This window comes from Pteropus medius, unplaced genomic scaffold, assembly GCF_902729225.1.
Source record: "Pteropus medius unplaced genomic scaffold, Ma_sr-lr_union100, whole genome shotgun sequence".
NCBI classification, from domain to species: Eukaryota; Metazoa; Chordata; class Mammalia; order Chiroptera; family Pteropodidae; genus Pteropus; species Pteropus medius.
Window position 1 is genome coordinate 364,459 of NW_024356248.1, and position 26,228 is coordinate 390,686.

Consider the following 26,228-nt stretch of genomic DNA (forward strand, 5'->3'; position numbering starts at 1 on the left):
GGCTGCTCCCACCCTCACGCACGCCGTCCTCCTCCCACGCACTGTCCGGCCGCCCCTCGGTCTCCCTCCCTCTCTGCCCTGATGCGCACTGACCGCTCAGCCCGGCGGTCTGTCTCCTCTGTCTCTACCTCTTTGTCTCCTCTGTCTGCTGCTTCTGAGGGCTTCGTGGCTCGGGGCTGGACACCGGGCATGGGATGCTTGGGGAAGCCGAGGGAGAAGGTGGGGGTCGAATGGAGAGAAGGGAAAGAAGGGGGACGCGATGCCCCTGGAGGAGAGGAGGGGGGGATGGGACGGCCCGAGGCATGAGCATGGTGGGGAGGGTGGGGAGCTGGCTCCCTTCCCGGCCCACGCGTGCCCTGGGTTCCCTCCCCCCTCGGGTCCCCACCTGGCTGGGCTGGGGGCTGTGGCTGACAAGGACTTTCCCTTTGGTGTCTGCCCCCTCCTCATCCTCCGCCCCCACTGGTTTCACTTCGACTCTTTTCCTCCCCCGGATCCTCCATTCTCCCCACCCCCACCGCCTTCTGTCCCTCCTCTGTCTGTCACCCTTGCCCGTTCCCTGCACCCCAGGCCGCCAGCTGACCATCTTCAACAGCCAGGCCGCCATCAAGATCGGGGGCCGGGATCAGGGCCGCCCCTTCCAGGGCCAGGTGTCCGGCCTCTACTACAATGGGCTCAAGGTGCTGGCGCTGGCCGCCGAGAGCGACCCCAATGTGCGGACCGAGGGCCACCTGCGCCTGGTAGGGGAGGGGCCGTCCGTGCTGCTCAGTGCGGAGACCACGGCCACCACCCTGCTGGCCGACATGGCCACCACCATCATGGAGACCACCACCACCATGGCCACCACCACCACACGCCGGGGCCGCTCCCCCACGCTGAGGGACAGCACCGCCCAGGTGAGGCCCCTCTGCCTGGCGGATGGGGGGTGGGGCTGCAGGCGGAGGACAGAGCTGATGTGTGCATGGCACCCATGGCACCGGGGGAGGGTCCGAGGGGTCCGGTGGGATCCTGGAAGTCGCTCTCCCGGTCGTCGTGATGGTTCAGGTGAGGCGGGCGAGGTCTGTTTATGAAGCGTCCTCTTCCCTGGTGACCAGAGATGTCGTAGATGTGGAGGCAGCCACTATTTCTAGGGGGCCATTCTCAGAGTTGAGGGACAGTTCGGCACCCTAGCTAGACCAGAGAAGACCACCCACATAAGAGGGAAGAAGTCTGGACTGGGGGTGAGGCTGGAATGGCCCCCTCTGCCCACCCCCTAATGAAAGCCATGACTAGTGCTGTGTGGCCAGCAAGTGGGAGACAGATGGAACCGTGGTGGCATTGCTCTGGGTAAGGCACAGAGGTGACAGCACTGGAGGGGCTAGAGGCTCAGCTGGCGGTGGCAGCCCCTCTCTGGAGGCTGCTGGAGGCCCAGAGCAGCCTCTCCCTGGTTGCTGGAGGCCCTGCAATGGGACTGCAAGTCCAATCTGTTGCCTTCACAAGTCCTTTCCGTGTGACTTTGAGCAGGTGCCACCATGCAGCTCGCCTGAGTGTCCTCGGTGTGGGTTTAAGGGGGTGTCACTACAGATAGTCCGCTAGTGCTTTACCCTCCTTGGTGCCAGCCCCACCTGCTCAGGTGCTGCCCCTGGGTCCAGTCAAGCCCAGGTGATCTGAGTTTATCTTCTCTGGTACCCAGGTGAGCCCCGGAGGGAGCTGCACCTGGGGAATGCTCCCTGGGGAAGGATAGGCCTGATTCCCTGGTGGCCAAAGCTATCGGCATGTGTGACTTACCGACGCAGCCTGGGGGCCTGGCTGAATTTTCTTGTTGCTGCCACCAAAGATTGATTATTGGTCCAGGGAGGGCTCATACCTGGCACATTGGACCTTGCTTAGTCACCCTGCCCCCTCTGCCCAAGCTACTTCTGTCCCCCGTCACCAATGGCTGTCGGGCCTCTGAGCCTGGAGGGACCTCTGTCCTCCCAAGTTGAGGGAAGGGTCTGGGGGCAGTCACGGGGATGTGTCCTGCCTCCACTACCAGCCTGCCTTCAGCATCTGTAAATGAGGGCTGGGCTCGGTGAGCTCCAGGTCCCCTCACCTCTGCCAGTCTGTGCTTCAGGGAGCCTGGGACTGGCTGACAGGTTTATCCAGGCAAGAAAGATAAGCCTGAGTCCCCTCCCCTCTACCTTCACTGCCAAGAGAGCTGAGGGGACCTGAATGCCAGGCCCTGCTCCGAGGAACGGGGAGCCCTGGGAGAAAGGCCTGGCTCTACCCAGGGTTGGGCACCCACCATGCCCAGTGCCCTCCAAACTCAGGCCAGAATAGCCTTCCAGGTTCAGTGGGAGGATGATGGGCAAGACCATCAGGTGGAAGAGAGGGGCGGGCCTCCGAGACGTCATGGCTGTGCTGGAGAAGCCCCTGTAGGGGAGGCTGGAGCAGAGGGGGCAAGGATCCGGATGAAGACGGGTCCTCTAGGCCTTGGGTGAGAGCAGAGTGTCTGAAGATCCGTGGGGAAGAGGCAGGATGTGACTTTTTCCCCCCTTCCCCGCCCCATACTTCTCCCATCCTTGACCTTCAGCTGGGCCCTCTCCCCACACCCCGCAGTCTCTTGGGCTCCCTTCCTGCCCGGACGATGGGTTTCCCCCACGTGGGTCCCTTCCCTAACACTCCCTGAGCGCTGCCCCCTTAGACTCACTCAGCTTGAAGATTCTCTTTCTTTGCAATCAGGAGGAGAGAAAATGCTGACAAAGTCGACTCCTGTTGTCATGACAACCACAGCCCTAATTATCGTGTGCAGCCTGGTTCCCGGGCTCCTGAAAGGGGGTTGGGAGAGAGATGAGGGTGATGGGGTAGTGAGGCTGGAGCCAGGAAAACCCCCAGGTCCTGCTTCCCTTCTCTGCCCATGCTAGCCCCCAGGGGCTCCTGTGTCTTGTCTCCTGATGTCTCTGGGTCCCCTCGCTCCAGCTCTGAGGCCCCAGGTCCGGAGTCCATCTCCCCAGTGTCCGGACATGCCGCTGCCTCATGGATCCCCAGGAGTGACGGGGAGCCAGTGCAGGGCTGGCGCTGTTCAGTCTCCCTTTGCACCAGGGGAAGCAGAGGCCCTGGTTGCCCACCAAGTGATGAGACAGCTGGGGCATGGACCAGGGCACGTGTCTCAGCCCAGGGCCCCGTCCCCTGCGCCGTGCCATACCTCAGGAGGTGGCCGCGGGATCTCCTGACCCGCCCCCTGGCACCCTGGCCTTTCCCCACCCCCCCTCTCACCCCCAGAACACAGATGACCTGGTGGCTCTCTCGGCCGAAAGGTCCGGGAACAAACATGACGCAGGACCTGGAGGAGGCGAGCCCAGTGGCCTGGTGAGTGCCTTTCCCCCCTCCTGCCCCGGGGCCCACTGCGACGCTGATGGGAGGGGCGACCAGCCCTGCCACCCGGCCCAAGCCCAAGAGGCCTGCTGCCAGGCCTTAGCTTTCCCCGATAGCCCCTCTCCCATTCTGCCATTCCCCCAACCCCCAGGCCCCACGAATGCCCTCTGGTGAGGCAGTTTCTGGCCTTTTAGTGCCCCAGCCCTCAGAACTAGTGAGGTCCTTAGCTTGGGGTCTTGGAGTTGAGGGCCAAGGGATGCTGGGAGGGAAAGAGAGAGACTTTTCCCTAGAAAGATGAGTAACTGCAGCTCCCATGAGTCCTGGAGGAGGGAGGATGGGGAATGCAGGTTTAGGAACGACAACTCTCATCAGCTCTTTGGTCCAGAACTACAACTCCCATCAGCCCCTGGGCCTGGTGTTCTCTTGGTCACTAGCGGAGGAGGAACCCTCCTCATCCCCGGTCTCAGGGTGGCGGCTGGACTTTCTGCCCGGGCTGCCAGGCCAGGCTGGGGCAGTAGCTGCCCAGCAGTGAGCTGGGTGGGAGGTACCTCTTGGTCAGCCGCGTGGTCCCCTGGGGAGATTGGGACCTGAGATCTGGCCCAGATTTCTCATAGGAGAGTTGCTATCATTGGAGAGCAGGGCTGGGAGGGAAGGCATCCTGAGAGGTGACATTCCAGGCCCCTACTTGCTCCTTCCAGCTGTAGTCGAGGGGGAGCCTTGAGGGCCACCTGAGAAGCGTGGGGTGGGGAGTGGCGCAGGGGCTGGAGGATTCGCTCATCCGAGTGGGTGGCCAAGAGGAGCTGAGGTCCTGGTGTTTGAGGTTGGCAGTGAGGGTGGAGGAAGGACTGGGGGTGGCCAGATTTCCCAGCAGGGAGCGTGGGCCTCGGGGGTAGCCTGGACGAGCCCGTGAGAGCAGACATTCCCATGCTTGGGGTCCCAGAGACTTTTCCCCGTTACCGTGCAGTGAGTGGCACCTGGGCTGTTGGCACCAGAAGGCTGGAGGTTGCGGCAGGTACCTGTAGGGCCGGCGAGGTGACGTGGTAGCCGAGGTAGGCAGTGTGACCTGGATGCACCCTGTGACTCTGACCTCGAGTGTGGGCCTGAGGGGTCTGCTCTCCCCAGAGGGGACGCTCAAGCTAAGGGCGGGCTGGAAGCGTGGAAGGACTGTGGCTGGAGCCAGGACTGTGGATTCTTGGGGCAGAGGCTCAGGTTCCAGAGACCGAGGACGGGAGGTTCCTAGGGCGCAGGCCTCCAGACCCAGAAGCTGAGGCCCGACTGTCCTCTGTGTCCCCTGAGTAGACCAAACCTGCGGGGGGCCTTTCCAGTGGTCCTGGGCCTTGAGGCACTGGGGGAGCTTGGGCTGCTGGGCTGGAAAAGCCTCCCTGTCCACAGCCAAGGGCCTGTGCTTTCTAGAACAGACACCCTCCACTGTGGGGGCCCCTCTGCTCAGGGGTGCTCCCTCCATCTCAGGATCGGGACTCAGGAGCGCACCCCCGCACTCCTTCGGGAGGCTCGGGGCCTCCGGCCCCTTCAACACAGCACTCCGCCTTCTCTCCGCTCTGTCCCTCTGACTGGTCACTTCCTGGGATTTCCCGAGGGTGCGTGCACACAGCAGACTCTAGCCCAGGCCTGCCAGAGTGGCCGTGATGGATGGCCCCAGCGGAGCCCCGGGATAGGGCTCTGAGGATAAGGGGCTGTGTGGGTCATGAGGAAAGGGTGCTGCTTGGCCCCACAACATATGTTCTAATGCATGTCACCGTGCTCAACACTGGGATGGGAGCTCCTGGGTGAGAGGTCTGCTCTCCCTGGGCCCCAGATGGCCACCACGCAGAGACGAGCAGCACGCACTGGGCCACACCAGGGCCACGCTCTGTCAGCCGAGGTTCCAGCTTCCCAGCCCCAGCCCCAGCCCCATCCCCACACCCCTCAGCCCTCCCCTGCCCCCAGCCCCAGATTTCGTTAGGAGCCCGGCGTGGGAGAAGGGAGCGAAGGGAGGAGCCTAAGTGGCCACACTGATCGCTGGGCAGATCTTCCTGGGAAAAGGGCCAAGTACATGATGGGAGGATGGAGGGTGGAAGAGGAATTTGGAGAGGTCGGTGGGCCAGCCTGGTACCCAGCTTTAAAAATAAGGGTGCAGGAAGGCAGAGTGCTCGCCTGAGCCCCCAGAGGAAACTGACAGAAGCCACAGCTGTCCCCCACATTTGTACTTTCACATTCGTGCCACTTGAAATGCTTAAAGTTGGATTCTTATCCTGGTGGGAGGCCAGGCAAGGACCAAGATGACTCCGGCATCCCCCAGGCTTATCTAGACCATGCCACCCGCTACTTGGTGTCCCCGCTCTGCCCCCAGGACAGGGGGCTTTTTCTCTAGCAGAGGCCAGGCCTCCTTGGGCTCCAGGGTCGGTGTTAGAGGGGCTGCCCAGGGTCTGAGCCCAGAGCATTTGCATCTCTCCCACCTTCCAGACCCTCCTCTCTGGGTCCAGGTGTGAGGCCTGGGCTCATCCCTGCTCCCCGCCTCCTCGTCCCCCATGACCTGGACCCCTCCACAGGCCCCAGCCTCCATAGCCCCTCCCCCACCTTGGTGAGACCATCATCTAACACAATTACTTTACCTGAGGTTGGCAACCTGGCCAAAAACGGACACGGCGTTTAAATTCCTGTGCGTGGGAGTGCCTTTAGGGGGCTGGGCACTGCATAGTTGGTAATATGACCCGCCACCCCTTGCTGGCTCAGCCAGCCTGGCCCACACATGGTGTACGGTCCTGGCCCCTGTAGGTATCTGAGTTTGTATCTGTTGAGACACACAGATGTGCACACCAGGCTCAGACCCCCAGAGACACACATCTGTATGCACATATGTCTGTATGCACACACGTATCTGACCAGAGGCACGCACACGTACATCCACATGCACGTTTACGGACCTCCCAGCAAGCTCACCCATGTGCCCACTTCCACAGGTATGCACATTCAAACTTAGAAGAGCACGTGCCATTTGTGCCCAGACCAACAGAGGCTCACACATGCTTAGACCTTAAGAAACACACACGACGTACTCAGAGCCCCAGAAATCTGTATGCACAGAACGGCTGCTGAAACTGACAGCAGCGCAAACGCATACACACATGCGCAGTCTCACAGAGGCACACGGGTGTGCTTAGAGCTCTAACTATACGTGCATACAGGTGTGGACTCCCAGGTGCCCACTTGCTCAGACCCACAGAGTTTCACACTTACATATGTGCTCAGCCGCACAAAGCTTCACACATGCAGTGTGTCTTAAATGCACCAAGGCGTTTGCATGTGCAACCCCACGGAGGCTCACTCACACATACGTCCATTGAGGCACACACCAGATGCTCAGAATCACATGCACATGCTCAGACTTATAGAAGCACTTGCATATTTCACTCACAGTGCACATGTACGTTCAGGCTTGAGTATGTACACACGTGTGCTCAGAGCCATTGAGGCACAGATGCACACATGCACACGTGCATGACATGAATTCGGGGAGGTGCACAGGCTCACAGAAATGCATGTGTCACAACTCCACTCAAGTGTACACACAAACTCAGACCTACAGTCACCTGTACATTATATATGTTCACATCCACCAAGATGCACGCACATCCTCAAAGGGGTGTTCTTGGGTGTCACATGTGTTCTCACTCCTACAGAGGCATGCCCATGTGTGCTGTGTGCACCTGTGTGCTGAGACCTGCGGGGAACATGCGTGCACATTCTCAGAGGCTGCATGTGCCCAGACCCAGGGCTCCGAGCACATGCGTGCATTCGTCAGACTCACAGACCCATCCCCTCCCTCTCACAACGGCCCATGCTAGAGCCTCGGGCCCGCCTCCATTCAGACCTACAGAGGCTCATTCCTGCACGTATGCCCATGTGCTTGGAGATGCACACCGGGCTCAGGCGCCTGGAGGCATGCATGCACATGCTCCGTCCCACAGAGGTGCCCGTGTGCATGCGCGCGCACACACACACACACGCACACTCTCTCTCTCAGGTCAACACTGGCTCACGTAGGCGCTCACAGCTGCAGGTGTGCTTACTCACATGCTCAGAGGTACCCATGTGGCTGCCTGTGGGAGGGCACACATCCTCAGACCCTCAGGCCACGGAGACGTGTTCAGACACAGTAAAATGTATGACTCTTTGTCCACACACCAGTGAGCACACAGATGTTCAGACCCACAAGGGTGCATACACACGTACTCAGATTCACATGAGCCCGGAAGCAGCCTCGCACACTCGCACACATGTGTACACCCCTCCTGAGGCATCCCCCCAGGCACACGCATATGAGGCCCTCAGAGGTGCCCACAGGCTCAATTCCATAGACACATGGACACTTTTGCTCAGACCCACACATTTACAGAGGTAAATGTCACAGAGATGCAGATGTGTTCAGACTCCAGAGTGTCTCAAGGTGATCCTAGTTGCTATAACAAATGAACCATACAACAGTCATGGTTTTAACACATGGAAATTTATTTCTCCTTCATGTAAAGTTATAAACTCATGTTCCTGATTGGCGGGCAGCTCTTCCCCGAGCACTGATTCAAGGCCCAGTCTCCTTCCATCTTGAAGCTGCATCATCTTTGCAGGGTGACTTCCTAGGTTGCGGTGGCACGGGGTGAACAGGGAGGGTCGCGAAGGGGAGGGTTTTACGGGCCAGGCCTGGTAGGGAGAGATCCATGTCTCTCCTGCCCACTGCCGTTCGGAGCTCAGTCACGTGGCCACCACTTAGCTTCCAGGAGGGCTGGAAGATATGACCTTGCTGTGCCCCTAGGAGGAAGCAGAAACAGGTTTGGGGACCAGCCAGAGATTTATTTGCTATGGTCTGGTCTTTAGGTTAGCAATGATCCATTCCACCCTTCCTGCCCCCCGCCCAGAGCACACTTACCCCTCCGCAAGGGAGACACCCCAAAGCCCCACCTAGTTAGGGCAGTGATCTTGAAGGTGAGGCTGTCTGGGAGATGGCGGCCCACTCCAGCAGGTTCAGACCTGGCTCCTGCTTATTCATGTGTGGTCTGGATACCCATGAGATAAAAGCATAATTGATTTCACTGCCCACAGCCCAACACACACCCAGAATACAATGGCGGTCCAGAGACAACCACACAATAAACCACCTCCCATTCAAAAAAGAGAAGGACGAGACACGCAGAGGCTTCCGGTTCCTCTAGCAGGCGGCGATCAGCCAGCCAGCACATGGCCACAGTGTGCGAGGCTCTGCCGCCCAGTGCAAAGTCTCATCCTAAAACTCGCCTCTGCCGTCTGGGAGAAACTCTCTATCTGGGCTCCTGATGCTGCCGTCTGGAAGATTCTTCCCGGTCCTCAACCTCCATGACCATCTCTGAAGTGGTGTTAGGAAAATGTCCTCTTTGGGAGTCCCTAGAGTGTTGACAGCCCACTTCTTGCTCATGCATATTTGGGGGCCCAGAGGTTGTTTTAAATTTCAAACAGACAACCACACTCAGAGTTCTTTCCTAGACATCTTAAGCCCGTTCATTTCTTTGTTTCTCTGCCCGCATACCTGTCTCTCAGTCTAGTGGCGACTGTCTTGAGGGCAGTCTTGAAACCGTTGGCGAGGAGGCCATACCCTTAATCTGACCCTTGCAGCAAGGCTGAGCCCGTTGTTCAGGCGGAAGTGTCCCTGGGCCGTTGTCCCTCAAAACCGTTTTCAGTCTTCTCTCTCGTGATTTGGGGTCTGGAAGCAGTAGCTCTTCGGATACTCGCTGGCCCCATATTTCTGGGCTCTCTCCGTTCCCTTTATCTGTTTGCAGACCTACTAATTCTTGCCTGATTTTGTCTCTTTCTTGTAATATGTCACTAAAACCAGGAAGTAAAAGTCAGCACTGTCACCCTGACTTTCTGGCACTTTCCCTTAGTGCCTCGGCCTCAGCATGGCCCGCTTTCTGGGTGGGACCCAGTGTCCTGCTGCTGCATTATATGGTTCCTCATCGGTCCGGCCACCAAATCCGTTTCCTTGGACTGTCACACGAATGCCACAGGCTTTCGCGACACCCATTTCCTGTGCGGTATCTGTGTAAGGAACATTCGCTTCTATAACAGATGACCCCGAAATCTCAGCGGGAGTTTCTCACTCAGGTGATTTCCTACCTGGGTGCTCCTGACCAGCAGGTGGCTCCGCCCCAAGGGGTGCCTTGAGAATCTAGGCTCCTTCCATTTTGTGGCTCTTCCATTTTCAGCATGTGGTTTGCAAAGTCACTGGAAGGAGAAAAAAGAACCTGGAGGATGGGAGGCTTTTGTGGGCCAGTACTGCTCACTGCTCAGACATATGGCCACACCTGATTGCAAGGGATTCTGGGAAATGTAGTCTCATTGCCCAAGAGAAGGAGAAAATGAATTGAGAGAAGGAGGCGTTCCCGGAAGCACACCGTGTGTGCTCAGTGGCATGTTTACATGTTCTCAGTGGCACATCCATGCATGCGTACCTGCACGCCAGCTCAGGCCCAGGCCCAGAGGTTCCCTCGCATGTACAGATGTCTGTTCAGATCAGCTGGCACACACATGCTTAGAGACATGCTTAGAGACATGCCTGTGCACAGAAACAGACCCTCAGAGGGTGTGTTCCCGCACACGCACACACGAGTGCCTCTATCTCTGGCCTTGCCTCCACCCTTGCTGCGCTGGAGTTTCGGGGGGAGGTGGGGGCGAGGGGCACCGTCCCTCAGATCACTGTACACAGTTGCACAAGCTCTCTGCTGGAACAGGTGAGTAAGGGCTGAAATCTAGCCAGTGCCCTGCTTGCCGAGCCACGTGTCCTGGGCCCTGGAGTGGGACTGTGTCCACCAGGAGAACAGGATAACTTTCTCCCGTTGTGCACAGAGGTGCTGTTTGTCAAGTTGTGTGCCTGCAGAGCTGTGGCCACATCAAGAAGCTGCCTTTCTTCCAATCTACTTGAAATGCCCTGTGGGCTAGTGACCTTCTTGCTGCAGCCTCAGTTCTAGACACCCCTTTGTGGGTGGGCACATTTTGTTTGGGAGAGAATGGGGTTCTTGGGTAGATTTATAATCAGTCTTTTGTTCCCTCAAGGCAGAAAGGGCTCAGCTTAGTGGGCCAGTCGCTGCCAGAGGCAGGGAACTGGGGGAGAAAGGATGGTCAGGAATGGCTGGTGGTGTCCTTGGCCAGAATAGAATTCTCTCTAGTAAGCGAGACAAACATACACTGAAATTCAGTTTCTGAACAGAGGGTGGGTGGCATCTGTGATAAGTGCACCCGTATTTCCCAAATGCTGCTGCCTGAAGTGGGGGAGGAGAGGAAGGCCACTTAGGGTCCTTATCGGACTCCCAGGTGTACCCCATCCCGATGTACACCCTTGACGTGGAGCTGGACCCAGAGTCCGTCCCAGGCACCAGCATCTTCATGAGTCTGTACCCCCAAATGCTGAGCGAGAAGGGTGACCCTAGTTGGACTTTCACAGGAGTCTCTAAGGGGTCCACCCCTCTTCCAGGCCCTGCTAGATTCTCACCAGGGCCAGCATGCCTGATCATTCCTGGACCAGTGTATGACCCCAGGGAAACCCAGTACCCACGTTGTATGTGACTTGTCTGCCACAGAGGCCAAGCCAGCTCGAGTGAGCATCAGGGAAGGAATTCAGCGTGGGGTCTCCAAAGCACGTTATCGTGTGGAGATATCTTGGTGATGGGTGTGGGGAGGAAGTGGTGTGGGAGTTGGATGTGCAGGGTCACGAGCAGGGGGCACCAAGGGGCAGTCGTGGCAGTGTAGGGGCCGTGGGTGAGGGCTGGACACCCTCAGAAGATGCTATCAAAGAGGGCAGATAAAGGCCCAGAGAAAGCCCCCAGAAAAGCATAGGCCAGGCTGAAACCCAATATATAGAAACCAAGAAGAAACGGGGGTTAAAGGGCTGGGAGCGTTCTGGAGACGGAGACACTGCACAGGTGGAGCCTGGGAACCTGTGTGTCCCAAGGACCTAAAATACCAGCAAGTTGGGGCAAAATGGTTGTGAGAGTCTCAGGCCAGGCAGGATTGGTCTGCGGTCCAAGGCCTGAAGCCCCCCCACACTCTGTTCTAGCCGGGAGTGAGAAAGAGGAGAGGGAGCCAAGGTCTGTGTCCTCAGCAGCCCGATCAGCCTCTCCTGGGCATGATATATCTCCAGCAAGGGCCTCCTGGTCCTATGCCCTGGGCCTGGCATTCTGCTGGGGCCAGCTGGTTGAGGACCACAAGCCCTGCTTAAGATAAGCCTTGATTCTGAAGTTTCTAGGAGTAACTGGTGGCCCAGGCCAAGATGTGAGTGAGAGCTGGGCCCGTGGAGCAAGCAAGGCTCCTGCCAGGCTGAATTCTCAGCAGTGCCTGCTGCCCGACGGGGTACGGGTGGGGGGTGGGAGGGAGGAAGGATGTTCAGAACCCAGCTGCTCTAGCCTGTAAGAGGGGCTTTCACCGCCCCCCACCTCAGAGGAAATGCTTGATGAGTATGTCTTCCCTTCCCCGGTTAAAACACAATGAACCCCCACTCTGTGCCAGGCCCAATGCTGGGTGCTTGGGAGACAGACAGATGGGCCTTAGGCCTTTCTTGGCAGTGATTCCAAACTTAGTCTTCCTGGAAGAGGAGATGTTTAGCTAGATTCAAAGGATGAGTGAGATACCAGATCTGTGAAGACCGCGCCCTGCAGAGACCAGGGGGAAGGTGTTCTGAGCAGAAGACAAAGGTTAGGAGGAGGCAGATGGTGCGGGTTAGGAGTGAGGACCCCAGATGTGTTTAGGGCCCATGCAGGGAGGGGAGTCCTACCTTAATTGGGACCAAGATGCCACCATGCCAATGGCTGCTAGCCTCCTCCCCATCGCTGAGAGCTGCATTTGTCCCTTACCCAGGGACCAGGGTGCTGGGCCGTCCTTGGTGGGTGTAAGCTCACATGGGAATGGGAGGACAAATCATGTTCATCGGTCCATGAGAGCCAGGCCTTGGCCTCACCCTGGGCCTGGAGCCCAATACCCTAATTTTATAGATGAGGAAATTGAGACCCAGAGAGTGAAACTTGCCCACAGTCACACAGGAATTAATGACAACATGTCCATGGCCTCCCAGGTTAAGGTAAGAGAAGCTGCCTGGCAGGTTACTATAGGCATGGGGAAGATGAGTCAGGCCTTCCCGGGCTCCTGGTGAGACTCAGCCCTTCCCCAACCACCAAGAGCCACAGAGGGACTGGCCAGTCTGTTTGTTCACCTAGCCCGATACCTGGTGACCTTGGGAAGTTCTGCCCGCCCCAGATTTCAGCATCCTCTTCCATAGAAAGCTGGGTTGGGTGGTCCCAGCTCCACAAAACATGCTTCTCTGCTCTTGGCCAAGTGTTTCAGTGTGGCTGAGCCCCCGGAGGGCCAGGGGCCCTGGACTTCACAGTCTGGGGTTCAGGTGAGTCCCCGCCCATTGGGAGATTGGAGCTTGTTGGGAAGAACAGCCTGAAGAATCCAGCAAAGCTGCAAGTTCAATAACAAGATTTTGGCTGGGGTTGGCTCATGAGGCCAAGGATGACTCTGCCAGATTGCCGGAGCTTGTGATCTGGAGGGTCAGCGGAGGTGTTTAAACAGCAGCACAGCAGCTGGCCTGGCTGCAGTGCGTCAGGCGGGACCTGGCAGTGGAGCCCTGGGATGCTTCCTGCGGAGGGCTTGGAGGGCTTGTGGTGTGATCTGTGAAGACCGCGCCCTGCAGAGACTAGGGAGAAGCATTCAGATGGGGGCAGGGCTTGGGCTGTGCTGGAGAGAGAGCTAGAGAGAAAGCCTCTAGCTCACACCAGCCTCCTAGAACTAGACTCCAGCTTCCTTCCACCCTCGACCGGTGGGTTATGGTACTTTGGTTTGAGAGGAGGCCCAGTGGGCTGATGAGAGTTGTAGCTATTGTCTCAGGGGCTGATGGGAATTGTAGTCCACACCCCTCTGAGGGCTAACTGGGAGTTGTAGTTCTCACTCTTTGGGGTTGATGGGACTTGCAGTTTCTGTTCAGGGGACCCCAGTTATTAGACCTAGGGAGAGAAGAGACCTAACTCCCCCCACCACCCCCAAAGCCTTCCTCACTAGTTCCCCTGGGCCCTAAATTAGCAAGTGCCTCCTTCCCAGATGGCTGTGTATGTATTTTTTTCTTTTTTTGATTTCTTCTTCTTTCCGTTGTTTTATTATTGTTTTAACACACAGAGCTGAGGCACTCAAGCCCTGGCCAGGTCTTGGCGGCCCATGGGGTTCTGGGGAGGGGGAGGGGGGGAAGGTCAGTGGGGGTCAGAGGTGGAGGGTGAAAAAAGAGAAAGTTGGGGAGTTAGGGATAGCTCAGGAATGCGCCCCTGCCCCTTCCCTCACTCACTCCCTGCCCCTCCTCACCTCCCTGCCTCTACATGGCTTCTCACCACCCTTCCCAAAGTCCCGGAGGACAAGAGCCTCCTCCAATGTGTCTGTCTCCTCCTTGCCCACCCTTCCTCATGGACCTCGTCACCTCCCACTTTCAATTTCTCCTCCCCACATGGCCGACTTGCAAAGCTCCTTTCCATACCATCTCCTCCCAAGTCCTCTACCCCTGTGGCAACTGCTACATAGCTGCCAGTTCGCGTACCTCTTCCCCAAGCCCTCCTTCCCACCGACCACCCTCCGCCCTACATGCTGACACCAACTGCTAACAGCTCCTCACTGCCAGCCTGCACTGTGCGGATCTCAGCTTTGTTAGTTTAACGAGGGGTGAGGGAGGAGAGAGAATATTTAGGAGGAAGCAAGATGTCCAGGGAGAGAAGAGCGAGGGAGGGAGATACCAAACAGATAGGAAACGTTGTGCGGAAAAGTTGTTTTTTCTTATTTTTTTTCCGGGAGAACCCGCTTACACAGCTCTGTTTGTAATTTTTTTCTTCATGCTAAAATCACACGGCCTATTTGTTGATGTAAGTTGCCTGAATTCCGTGGTATGCTATCTTCTTTTTTAAAAACAAAAGAAAAAAAAAAAAAACAAAAGCAAAAAAAGAGAAATATCTAGAAAAAAAAACCCTAAAAGATATTGTCGTTAGGTTTGTTTAAATGCTGCTCTTGTATCTGTTTTTAAAGCCTTAAACCAGTAGAGTTTTTCTTTCCGTTTCTTTTCGATTTCCTTTCCTTTCTGTTCCTTTTGGTTTCTTAAGACAAACAAAAGACCAAAACCCAGAGAGCCACAGAGCCCGTGCGTGGGGTGCCCAGGGCATCCAGCCGCTGCCCGCTTAAAGCGCAGTGCTCCGGCCGGCTGGCGGGCGGGCGAAGCCCGCTCTAGTCTCCGCCAAAGCCAATTGGAACCGATTTGGGTGTGTGAGGCTGTTGTTTCTCTCTCTGTGGCGGCCGCCTGCGCCCTGGCCCTCGCTGACGCCTTCTCTTTTCTCTTCTCTCTCTTGTTCTAGGAGGAGAGTTAATATTGCCCATTATCACGGAGGACTCCTTAGACCCCCCTCCCGTGGCCACCCGATCCCCCTTCGTGCCCCCACCCCCCACCTTCTACCCCTTCCTCACGGGCGTGGGGGCCACCCAAGACACCCTGCCCCCGCCCGCGGCCCGCCGCCCACCCGCTGGGGGCCCGTGCCAGGCTGAGCAGGACGACAGCGACTGCGAAGAGCCCATCGAGGCCTCGGGCTTTGCATCCGGGGAGGTCTTTGACTCCAGCCTCCCCCCCACGGACGACGAGGACTTTTATACCACCTTTCCCCTGGTCACGGACCGCACCACCCTCCTCTCTCCCCGCAAACCCGCTCCCCGGCCTAACCTCAGGACACATGGGGCCACCGGCGCCCCTGGGGTGCTGCTAGTCCCCTCTGCCCCAGCCCCAAACCTGCCAGCGGGCAAAATGAACCACCGAGACCCGCTGCAGCCCCTGCTGGAGAACCCACCCCTGGGGCCCGGGGCCCCCACGTCCTTCGAGCCGCGGAGGCCCCCTCCGTTGCGCCCCGGCGTGACCTCCGCCCCCGGCTTCCCCCATCTGCCCACAGCCAACCCCACGGGGCCTGGGGAGCGGGGCCCGCCGGGCGCAGTGGAGGTGATCCGGGAGTCCAGCAGCACCACGGGCATGGTGGTGGGCATCGTGGCGGCCGCGGCGCTCTGCATCCTCATCCTCCTCTACGCCATGTACAAGTACCGCAACCGCGATGAGGGCTCCTACCAGGTGGACCAGAGCCGGAACTACATCAGTAACTCGGCCCAGAGCAATGGGGCGGTGGTGAAAGAGAAGGCCCCGGCGGCCCCCAAGACGCCCAGCAAGGCCAAGAAGAACAAAGACAAGGAGTATTACGTCTGAGGCCCTGGCACCGCGCCCCACTGCCAGCTGCCCCTCCCGGGAGGGCCCGAGAGGAGGGTGCGGCCCTCTCCCTGCCAGGGCCCTGGGGACCCACTCCCTTGGCTGCCTCAGACTTCTCTCACGAAGAGGAAACGCAAAAAAAAACAAAGAAAAAGAAAAAAAAAAAAAAGGAAAACCCCGCGATCGTCCGCTTCCTCCTGCTGCCAGGGCCGCGGTACCATCAGCCCCGGGGCTGGCGGGCCCCCTCCGCTCTGCGCTCCCGGGCAGGGCACGTGCTCACGGCCCCGGGCTGATTTATTTTTTTAAGGGGGGTAGTTTTATTTTGGTGGGGTTGGGCGGGAAGGAAGGCTGGGGGTTTTGTAAAGTGTCCACTACTCGTCCCGTTAATTTTCCTCAATTTTTCTTTTTCCTCCCTCTGTCCCTCCTGCCTTCCTTCTCTTCCAAGCCCTCCAGCCCCCACTCCAGGCTTGCTGTGTCTCTCCGTCCCCACCCTCCTTCCCACTTCTTTTTTTGTGTGTGTCTAGTTTCTCCCTTCCTTTCTTCCCTTTGGGTTTCCAGAGTCGGCTGGAGAAGGGCGGGAGGGTGGGCGAGTGGCCCAGTGACGGGGAGGGGGCGGCGGGTGGGGCAGTGGGTGGTTCTGATGCCCTGACCTGCCCACCAGGGGGAGGCGCTGCCTGGTACCGCCCAGGACTGCCTGGGCCCAGGAAGGCCAGTTCTGTTGTGGTGTGGCTGCCGGGCGACGCATTGCTGGGGAAGCTGCTGAGGAGCAGGGGTGGGGGCGGTGGGGAGGGGAAAGGGCAAATGCAGATATATATTAAAGACAAATAATCTGATACCGTGAGCAGTAGTTGGCACCTGTTGGGTGCGGGTAGCTGGGAAGAGAGGGAGCGCAGGTGACACTATGACTGCTGGGGTCACTTTCTCTGCCCATGGGCCCTCACCCCTCCAGTTTTTTTCTCTTTTGTTAAATAAATCACCTGAGTCTTCTTTTAATACATAGAATAGATAATGTTTTATTACTACTCAAAGGGTATAATTAACACCTCCAATATAACCTATAGACATTATTAAAAATAGGTTAAAAATGTTCTGTTCCAAACCCTAATAATCCAATTTTTATAAGTCAGACTACTAGTTCTCATTCATTGGGCTTACTGATATGTTATATGCATCTCCTTTGAGTTTGTCTTCCGTATTAGTCTCTCAGCCTTCCATAAAATTTGCCACAGACTGGGTGGCTTAAACAATAGAAATTTATGTCTACATTTCTGAAAGATAGTAGTCTTTATCAAGGTGTCAGCAAGTCTTTTCTAGGCCTTTCTCCTTGGCTTGCAGATGGCCTCCTTCTCGCTGTTTCCTCACATAAACTTTCCTCTGTGCAAATATATCCCTGGTGTTCTTTTTGTGTCCAAATTTTCCCTTCTTCTAAGGACACTAGTCCAATTTCATTAGGTGCACCCTAATAATCTTATTTTAACTTAAGCATCTCTTTAAGTTTCCTAGCTCAAAATACTTTATATTCTGAGGTACTGGGGATTAAGGCTTCGACATAGGAATTTGGGGAGAATACAATTCAGCCTTAAAACCATTTGAAGATAGCGCTCCAAGATTTTGCTGATTTTTTCCCTTACTTCATTTATTCATTATTACAACAAATTGTCTCTTTATTACAGGCCTTAACCACTTTATATCTGAATAACCATAATACTTAACAATTGCCTGTGTTTGCTTACTCTAATAGTATTACAGTCAGACTTATTTTTTTTCTCACTCAATATGATGTTCACATGAGTCATTAGCTTTCCCAGCTGCTTTTATTGACTAATATACTGACAGCATTTGGGCCACACAATAACTAACATCTTTGTCTCCTTATTGCAAATGAATATGAATTGGCTTTGAATAAGTTGAATTTGAGAGTCTGAAATTAGGAGCAAAGTCTCAGGAGAAAGCTCTGGAGCAAATATCTGTCAGTAATTAGCTAAACCTCCGAGAAATGAAGAAAACAGTCTTAAAGTAAAAAGGAAAAAAAAAGAAATAGACATCAGGCCTTAAGGAACATGTACCTTTAAGGACCTGTAGGGTGAAGCTGAGGTAATAAATGAAACAGCAAAGTTGGCAAGAAAATGAAGATAACACAGTGGCAGAGAAACCAAGGAAAAGAAAATTTTTATGAGATTTTTAATATTAGCTCTGCCCAAACTGGAATCCTATACAACCAGTTGATCTTTATAAAGATAAAACACCCTAAATACCTGTATGTATGTATTACTTAACATCATGAAAATATGAGATTTAATAAAGTAATACATTACTAAAATGTTAATTTTTCTTTTTAGGAGACTCTTCAAATGTTGAGCTTTTAATTAAACAGTGCTTACAGAAGATAAGTCAAGCATATGGAAATCTATACTTTCCTGAAATGTATATTTTTCATTTTGTGCTTTTGTTTTCAATTTGAATGAATTTATTAAGAGGAAAAAAAAGTGGTCATTAAATTAAAGAGAAATAAGATTCAAGGTCGCATTAATATTCCAGAGATAGTTTGGTAATAATGACTACCAAGAAGCTTTTATGATTATTTTACTATATAAAAGTTTTATGATATTAAAGATTTTGTTTTCCCACTGAGGCAAATTACACACTTATAACTTTGGCCAATGATAAATTTTTAAAAGCTAATTAAATGAAATTGCTATTAAAACTGATGATACTGAAGCACATACAGAAATGAAATATCTGCTAGCGTTTTTTAAAAGAGAAGCATTGTCATACTAGAGATTAGTAAGAATCAGTTTATATAGAAGACTTTTAACTAAACAGTACAGGAAAATTAGAATTCAGTTTTCATAAAATGAACGAAATTACTTTAAATGTGAGTGTAATCAAGCAAGGAGACTTGAGTGTAATTAAGCAAAAAGAGGGTATGTGTTTCAAAAGACGGCCAAGTGTGTGTGTGTGTGTGTGTGTGTGTGTGTGTATGTATGTGTGTGTTTCTTATTGGGAGATGGGTATAGAAGTTAGATAATCGTGAGGAAGGATAATCTGTTTGATGAGAACTGACTTTTAACTCTTTTTTACTTTATCTTGTTTTATTAGATTCATTTTTAATAATAAATTCCCCAGACATATAACATGTTTAAACATTCTAAATATATTGAAAAGGCGGGTGCTCATAGAGAAATTTTTCTTCATGAATTTCTTCCATTGCAACGAGCACATTTCTTCCAAATGATTTTTGCAATTGATGCTGAAGTTCAATCTCTCTTTCCTTTTTTGCTAGTACCTCTCCTTTCTTCCTTTTCTTTTTTGTTACTGCCACTTCTAGATTTAAGGAAATAAAGACTGAAGCATAGCTCCTAGGTATCAAAGAAACCCTGTTTATTCCTTTTGCTATATTAAGGTACATTAAGTTGAGCAATTATGAAACAGCAGAAACATGAAAAGATTTTTTTTTCCTATCTGGACATTTGACTTGCATATGCTAATGGAAAGGAAGAGGAGTTTGGTCTTTCTGAATGTGATGAATTAAAGTACTTGAAAAACTGCATTTATGTTTAACAGTTTTAGCTTTAGTTGCATGGTTTATAGAATATGTTAAAGCTCATTACCATAGTTTTAATTTCTTTACTTTTCTATATTAATATTTTTATTTTTTAACATTAGATACTCTAAAATTTATTTTTTCATAGACTTTTTTAAAACAATACAAAATATAAGTATATTTTGATTCCACATTAAGATAAATAAAAATTATAAATGAATGAGTGTTGTTTTCATCTCTAAGCTTTGACTCAGTATGCTCATTTGCCTCATAAATATGACATTAAAGATCTTAGAACTTGAAAATTAAATTAATCTCTGAATCTCCCAAATTATCAAAATAATTTTATTTCTTAATGTAAACAAATTTTTTAGTTCATGGTTTTATTTTTATTATATGTATTTACTACTTATATTGTAACAGTTGATGCATTGTCTACTAAAGGATGTGGCCTTAAGAAGCATAAACTCTAGTGGGGAGGATGGCTAAATAATGAAAATTAGATAAACACAGAAGATGAGGGGCCAGGAAAAGGGCTGTGTGTGGACCCATACATATTTTAAGTTTCAAATGGTGACCCTATGCTATTTTTTCTAAAAAAAATTATTAAGATAGTTTATTTCATTATTGTAAAATAAATACATGACTAATATGAGAAAATTGAATATTTGATTAAGGCCAAAGAAAATTTAAATGTTCTAGGTTATCATTATCCAGTATTCACTGTCATTACCACCATTTTTCATAACTTTATATAGTTTTAGTACATGCTATCATATTATTAGATAAAATTGTTTGATAACATTGTGTCTATTCACTTATATCATGATTGTTATTGCATTTAATTATTTCCTGAAAAAATCTTTAAATATTGCATAATATTAGGGGAAAACTTGTACTGTATTTAATAATCCATTATTCGACATTTGGGATGTTTATAGTTTGTTGTGATTAAGAGTAATGTTATCAAAATCCTTTTGGTCATTCATAATTATTTTCTTAAGACATGGGTACAAACACTTCTGAGACCTCTGATATTTATTGCCAGACTTCAAAGATGTCAATTTTGAATTGTTTTCTAATTCCATGCCTCAAATTAGAATACCAGGTTAGTTACAATTTTGAGTCCTTTATGAATCAGTAGATATAGAATGTTGTAGAGTGGGCCTTTACTGCTTGGTAGTTCTGGTCTCAGCCTAGGCTTAAAGAGGAAAGTCTGGCAAAATAAGGGCCTAGATAGTTTGTTTTAATTTAAAACTTTCATATATGTGATTAAAAGCTGGGTTTAGCTTTACTTTTTACCTGTCTGTTCCAAGTCACTATTAGAATTGTTATAGTTGATTCAAATGTACCTTATGACTCTTTTATTTTTAAATCTTTAGGATTGAATTATTTGGTCAGGCAAAGACAAATATCATATGATTTCACTTATATGTGGAATCTAAAGAACAAAATAAATGAACAAACAAAACGAAAACACTCATAGATAGAGAACAAACTGCTGATTGCCAGATGGGATGGAGGTTGGGGGACTGGGTGAAAAAGGTGAAGGGATTAAGAAGTATAAATTAGTAATTACAAAATTACAGGGCCACAAGGATGTAAAGTACAGCATAGTGAATATAGTCAGTAATATCTAGTGCCAAGTGTGTACTAGTAATTCGGGGGATAACTTTGTAAATTATATAAATGTTTAACCACTATGCTGAACATCTGAAACATATATATATATATGATTGAATTATTTGGATTACATGGTACCTTCCAAGGGCTTTCAATGCTGAACTCAAAGTTATTAGGCAACCACTTTGATTGTTTTATTTCTTAATATAAAATTTATTTACAGGAGGAAAGTGACAAATGTTAATGCTTCACAATAACAAAAAAACACAACGAAACAATTTCTAAAAGAATCAGTTTAACACATGTAGAGGTACTTTAACATGGCCTAAGATAACTTCAGAGGGTTAATATTCCAGCATTTTAGAAGATTACATTCTAAAATTATGTACATATATTGAATGTTCAAAACCAAACTTTTTGAAATACACACACACACACACACACACAAACATGTTATCATATAGTGTTTAATATAGAGAGCTTGTTTGTAGAGACATGTCAGCAGTCTACATTGTTTAGTTCAATGAATACTGGACAAAAATCTTGCCATCTATGGATATGAAGTTCAAAATGTGTTTAAATACTCTAAAAGTCTTCATTTAGATATTTGTTATTTTGTATAGTGAGTATCTTTACCTATTTCTTCCTTTTCTTTTTGTTTCTTTTACTTTTTTATTCCAGTCAGAAGTCTAGTGTATATTGAACGTAAATGCTTCAAAGAAGGGAATCTTGTCGAAAATTTCAAAACCTTTATAATTCAAGCTATATACATAAGAAAAGTACTTTTTTTTTCTTTAACCCATTTCATGTTTGTCCCAAGAATACTCTCTAGTGGTGCTTGCAGCTTCAGCATTTACCCCAAGATAACTTACTTACAGTCCAGATTACAGTCCATAACTTACTTCCAAAGTTCGCCACTAAATATTTTGCTTTTATTATTTTCACATCACTCTGGTATATTGATAGTTTTTAGAAACGAATGTCATTAGTCTATTTATAACAATCTGTTTTTAGTAGTGATATTTCCATTTATAAAATATAGTAATTCTCAATTGCTACAAATGTCAAATACTAGAAAACATAGCATTCCTATGCGTGATGTTAAATTAACATTAGCAGCAAGCTGCACATTTTTTTCCTAAATGAGAAATGGGTTAAAAGAAAAATAAAAATTCTCAGACATCTCTCCAGAAGATTGTGATTCAGTAATTTGGGACAGGGACCTGAAATCAGAATTTTGAAAATGTTCTTCAAGGACTTTTAGTCATCTGAGTTTGGCAGCCACTGACTTAAACCATTTTCAACTATAAATTTATCAGGAATTAAGTGGAATTAATGAAAGTAACAAAGATACCTATATATTGGAAATACTTTTATGAGGAAGGGTCACTGGAAGATCATGTCCATTTTATCAAATATTAAGATCTTTGTGTTTATAACATTTTTTGAAAAGTTAATATCTGTAATTTATAATCATCGATCCTCAGAGCTGGGAAATAATCATAATAATGGTTTTTCCTAGTGCCCTCATGTTTCTAGTGAGACAGAGTAAGTGACTTATTTAACCTTATATTCTAGTAAGTTACAGAATTGGAACTGACATCATATTTTAACTCCATTCAGCCAGTATTCTTTACACTATATTATAACTTTTCATTACAACTCACACTTCCAAAGTAACTTTCACTATATTATAACTTTTCATTACAACTCACACTTTTAATAGGTATTGGTTTTGTTTATTATCTGAAAACTATTAAAAATTATGTATACAATTAAAAGTCAATGTCCTATCTATTATTCTATGAATTATTATTATATATTTCTTAGTGCAAAGTTTTTGAATTATGTACTAGAGTTTTTAGGTCTTAGATTGGAAATGGATTTAAACTAACATCGATTGCTCTGCAGTTTAATTAAAATATGAAGGAAAACTCATTTAAAGGTCTTAACTTGTGACATTTTGCTATAATGAAAATTATAACAAATTTTTATAATAGAAATTGTGCAAATGTGTGATAAGTCTTGAATTTTCTGGAAAGAGCACTCAGCTTGTGATATACACAATTGGATCCAAACTACTGAAGTAAATACTGGAAGCCAGTGCTTTCAATAGTAATGCAAGTGATGCCATCCTAACAGTATACTGACAATGTTGGAAAATTCTTCATTTTCTGTATTAAGACTATGGACAGTGGTGAGAATATATAAAATAGTAATAAACAATTTAAAGCATAAGGCAGAGCAGACTCATTCTAAATAAATCATCTTCAGATATAGGTTTTGTCTTGCTTAGATGAGTTTCTCTCTTGACGATGTTTCAGATTTGTCAGTTGGCTGCCTTTTCTCTGGCCATTCATGTTTTTTTCCTTTGTGCTTGATGCAGTGCTGTAGTGAGTCTAGAAAGCCTTTCTTCTGCCTTCTCAGTTGTCTTCGTTTCACTTTAGCTCCCCATGTGGCAGAGGCTGAGCATTCCATGTGCATATTCATTTCATAATAACAGAGTGATGGTGAAAATCATTTGATATCTACACATTGGGAAAGTTCTTAGAGTTTGTTCAAGGAATTATCCTGCTATGTTATATTTGATATCAGTTGGGCATAATTTTGATGAATGTTCCAAAAACATATGTAACTGCGAGAGGTTAAATTCACAAATTTATAAATGTTTAGAGGACCTTGTTGTTTAAAATTTCAAGATCCGAAGTAATGGATTTCTTATGGTAGACTGATAAAAAGAGATGTTGACATGTCTATGACCTTTCCCATCTTACCAGTGAACACCTTGAAGGAAGACAGTCCCACCTCTTATTCTCCTGTGAATAGTACAGGGAATAGGCAATATTGTATGTTTAATCTTATGCAGTAATCTTAATGTAGGTAACTAACATTTTGAAATTGCTTTGCAAATAATTATATGGTTTATTTTGGGAGTCCTCCAGATGAAAAGTAGAATTCAAGATTTCATTACCTTTATGAAATATCAAAGTTGAACCTGAGAACTTTTTAACAAGGTGATATCTGCATGGAAATATATGGTAATCCATATTTTTCTGGTGTATATTTGGTATTTGAGAGGACTAATAAATAATTCCCTCACTTTTGTCCCTGTGCCTAGATTCTGAATCCACTGACAAATATTTACAGAAGGCAGACAAAAAGAGATAAAACAAATAAACAAACAAACAAACATTTCTTATCAATAAGATGGGGCTATAGAATAGAACTAGAGTGTAAAACGCAAATGACTTTGTCACCATTCCACTGCAACTACCTGACTCCACTCTCAGTTTACACTTTGAGAGAATTCATTCAGATAAGTTTGGAGTGCAGAAAAAAAAGACAAGAATTTACTGATAAACAATTTGTAATATATTAATCGATTCAGTTGAGAAATATGAAACAAACCTCACTGAAAAATAGGATGAGTAACAAACGGGACAAAAATGAAAAGAGTGCATAGATAACATGAACTGGGGGAATATATTACTTCTTACCACAGCAATGATTCAATTTATCTTATCTAACAAAGAAACACATGCATGGATTTTATTAAGACTTTCTGAATACCTAAATGTCCTTTCCTATTTTTATAGCTCTGCAGTGGTTTATTTTATGTGTCAGCTTGGGTACACTATGGTATCCAGATATTTGTCAAACACAAGTCTAGATGTTGCTGTAAAGGCTTTTTTAAAAATAGGATTAACATTTAAATCCATAGATTTTGAGTAAATAAAAATATCCTTCATAAGATGGGTGGGCCTCATCCAATCAGATGAAGACATTAAGAGAAAAGACTGAGGTCCCTTGAGTAAGAAGAGATTCTGTCTCCAGGCTGCCTTTGACTCAAGACTAAAACATTAACTTTTCTGTGGTTCTTCAGCCCGCCAACCTGCTCTGCAAACTACACTTGTATCTTTTCTCTACATGTCTATAGACTTAGTATCAAATTACTGCTTACCATTATTTGGCTTACCATGCTATTTTGGCCAAGTGAATAGATAGTTTAGGGAGAGATTAATGTCAAGGTAAAATGACCACATCAAGATTAACCAAATCTCATGATGAAATTATGCACCTATAATAATTACTTAGGCAAATCTGCATTTTGTGTAAAGTTTCTTCCATTGCTAGAAAGACAGTAATATTGAATTAGATAATATGTTTAAGTATGAGACACATTGCATAATTGCAAAGGTGTCAGTGTAGTAGGAAGACTACTACATATACTTTCATCAATTATGGTTTGAATTGATTGAGTTAGAAATCAAAATGGCTTACTTCTTCACCTTCATTTACTAATGCTGTTTTCTCAGCTAACTTTCAAGAAGAAGAAGCAAGTCTTAATGTACACTGGATATCAAATGTTAAATATACTGTTCCTTATCTCAAAATGTTTATCCTAGAAGCTATCACATTTTTCGTTCTGAGTGAATGGAAATTTCTTTTCATGTTTCTTTTGCTTATTTTTTATGCAGATTATTTTAACTTCTTAATGGGAACATGAAGTACAAGAACACAGTTTGATCATTTTCTAGAAATTACACTAATACAAATGAGTAAACAAAATTGGATTTTTTGATTACATATAAAATGGTACAAACTTAAATGACCTTCTTATCTTGGTGAGACATTTATACAGAACTAGCAATTTAAAAGAGCTCAGAATTATTAACCTCTGTAAAGGGTTTGGGAAGGACAGATTATCAAGACACATGCTCTATATCTTTCTCTTCATGATCCTAGATAATTTTGTGTAAAAAATTGTTCACATTTCCCCAAGACTGCTTGGGAGAGCTTGACCCTTTGAAAGTCATAACTCTTTCAACAGTGATTAGCACTTTTATAAACAGGTATTCTAAAGAAGGAACTGTCAGTTGCTAAGCAAGATTCACAGCTGCTTGCTGAATCCCACTGCTAGACAAGTTAGTTCTCAAGTTCCACCTTTAATACCATTAGGAATACTGCAGCCAAGCATACCTACCAAGCAGCATGAGATTCCCTCTACCAGCCAGTGTTGGATCATTGCCAAGCCATAATCATGGCAGGTATGTAAGCTTCTGCCTTTATTTTAGGTAGTTTCTGGTCTTTGACTCCATACAAAAGAACGATGTAATTAATTCTGGCGCATCAGGTCTATTAACTACTCTTGCTAGAATCTACACATCTACTGATAATCTACTCATCACAATGAGTGCAAGACTTCTTTTATTTGCATTTACTATTAAAACCAGAAACCATGTTACTAACACAGTTTAGATTACTAACACTGTTAGATTCTGAATGGTCAATTATTTGTGTCAGTCAAAGAGGCTGCTTGGAAAAAGGCTAGTTTATTCTAAAGAAAAGACATCTAGTCTGAGAAGAAGTCAGGATAGGGAAAAAAAGTAACTATTGTGAAGCTGCCCAAGAATAAAGTTTGTTCGTGTGTGTGTATGGCTG

General features: G+C 48.3%; 2 protein-coding genes across 2 annotated transcripts in view; both read left to right on the top strand.

Annotated features, from left to right (window-relative positions):
* NRXN2 (neurexin 2) overlaps positions 1 to 15,817 on the top strand; it is a 93,353-nt gene extending 77,536 nt beyond the window's left edge. Inside the window, exons 20-23 of the mRNA XM_039860198.1 lie at positions 568 to 893; positions 3,238 to 3,324; positions 10,669 to 10,774; positions 14,733 to 15,817. Of these exons, the coding sequence (XP_039716132.1) occupies positions 568 to 893; positions 3,238 to 3,324; positions 10,669 to 10,774; positions 14,733 to 15,619 (1,406 nt within the window). The 3' untranslated portion in view covers positions 15,620 to 15,817. The remainder of the gene's footprint in view (positions 1 to 567; positions 894 to 3,237; positions 3,325 to 10,668; positions 10,775 to 14,732) is intronic.
* Positions 15,818 to 25,827: 10,010 nt separating this feature from the next.
* The window catches only part of LOC120600713 (neurexin-2-beta), a 1,929-nt gene continuing 1,528 nt past the window's right edge, over positions 25,828 to 26,228 (top strand). Inside the window, exon 1 of the mRNA XM_039860200.1 lies at positions 25,828 to 25,834. Within this exon, the coding sequence (XP_039716134.1) occupies positions 25,828 to 25,834 (7 nt within the window). The remainder of the gene's footprint in view (positions 25,835 to 26,228) is intronic.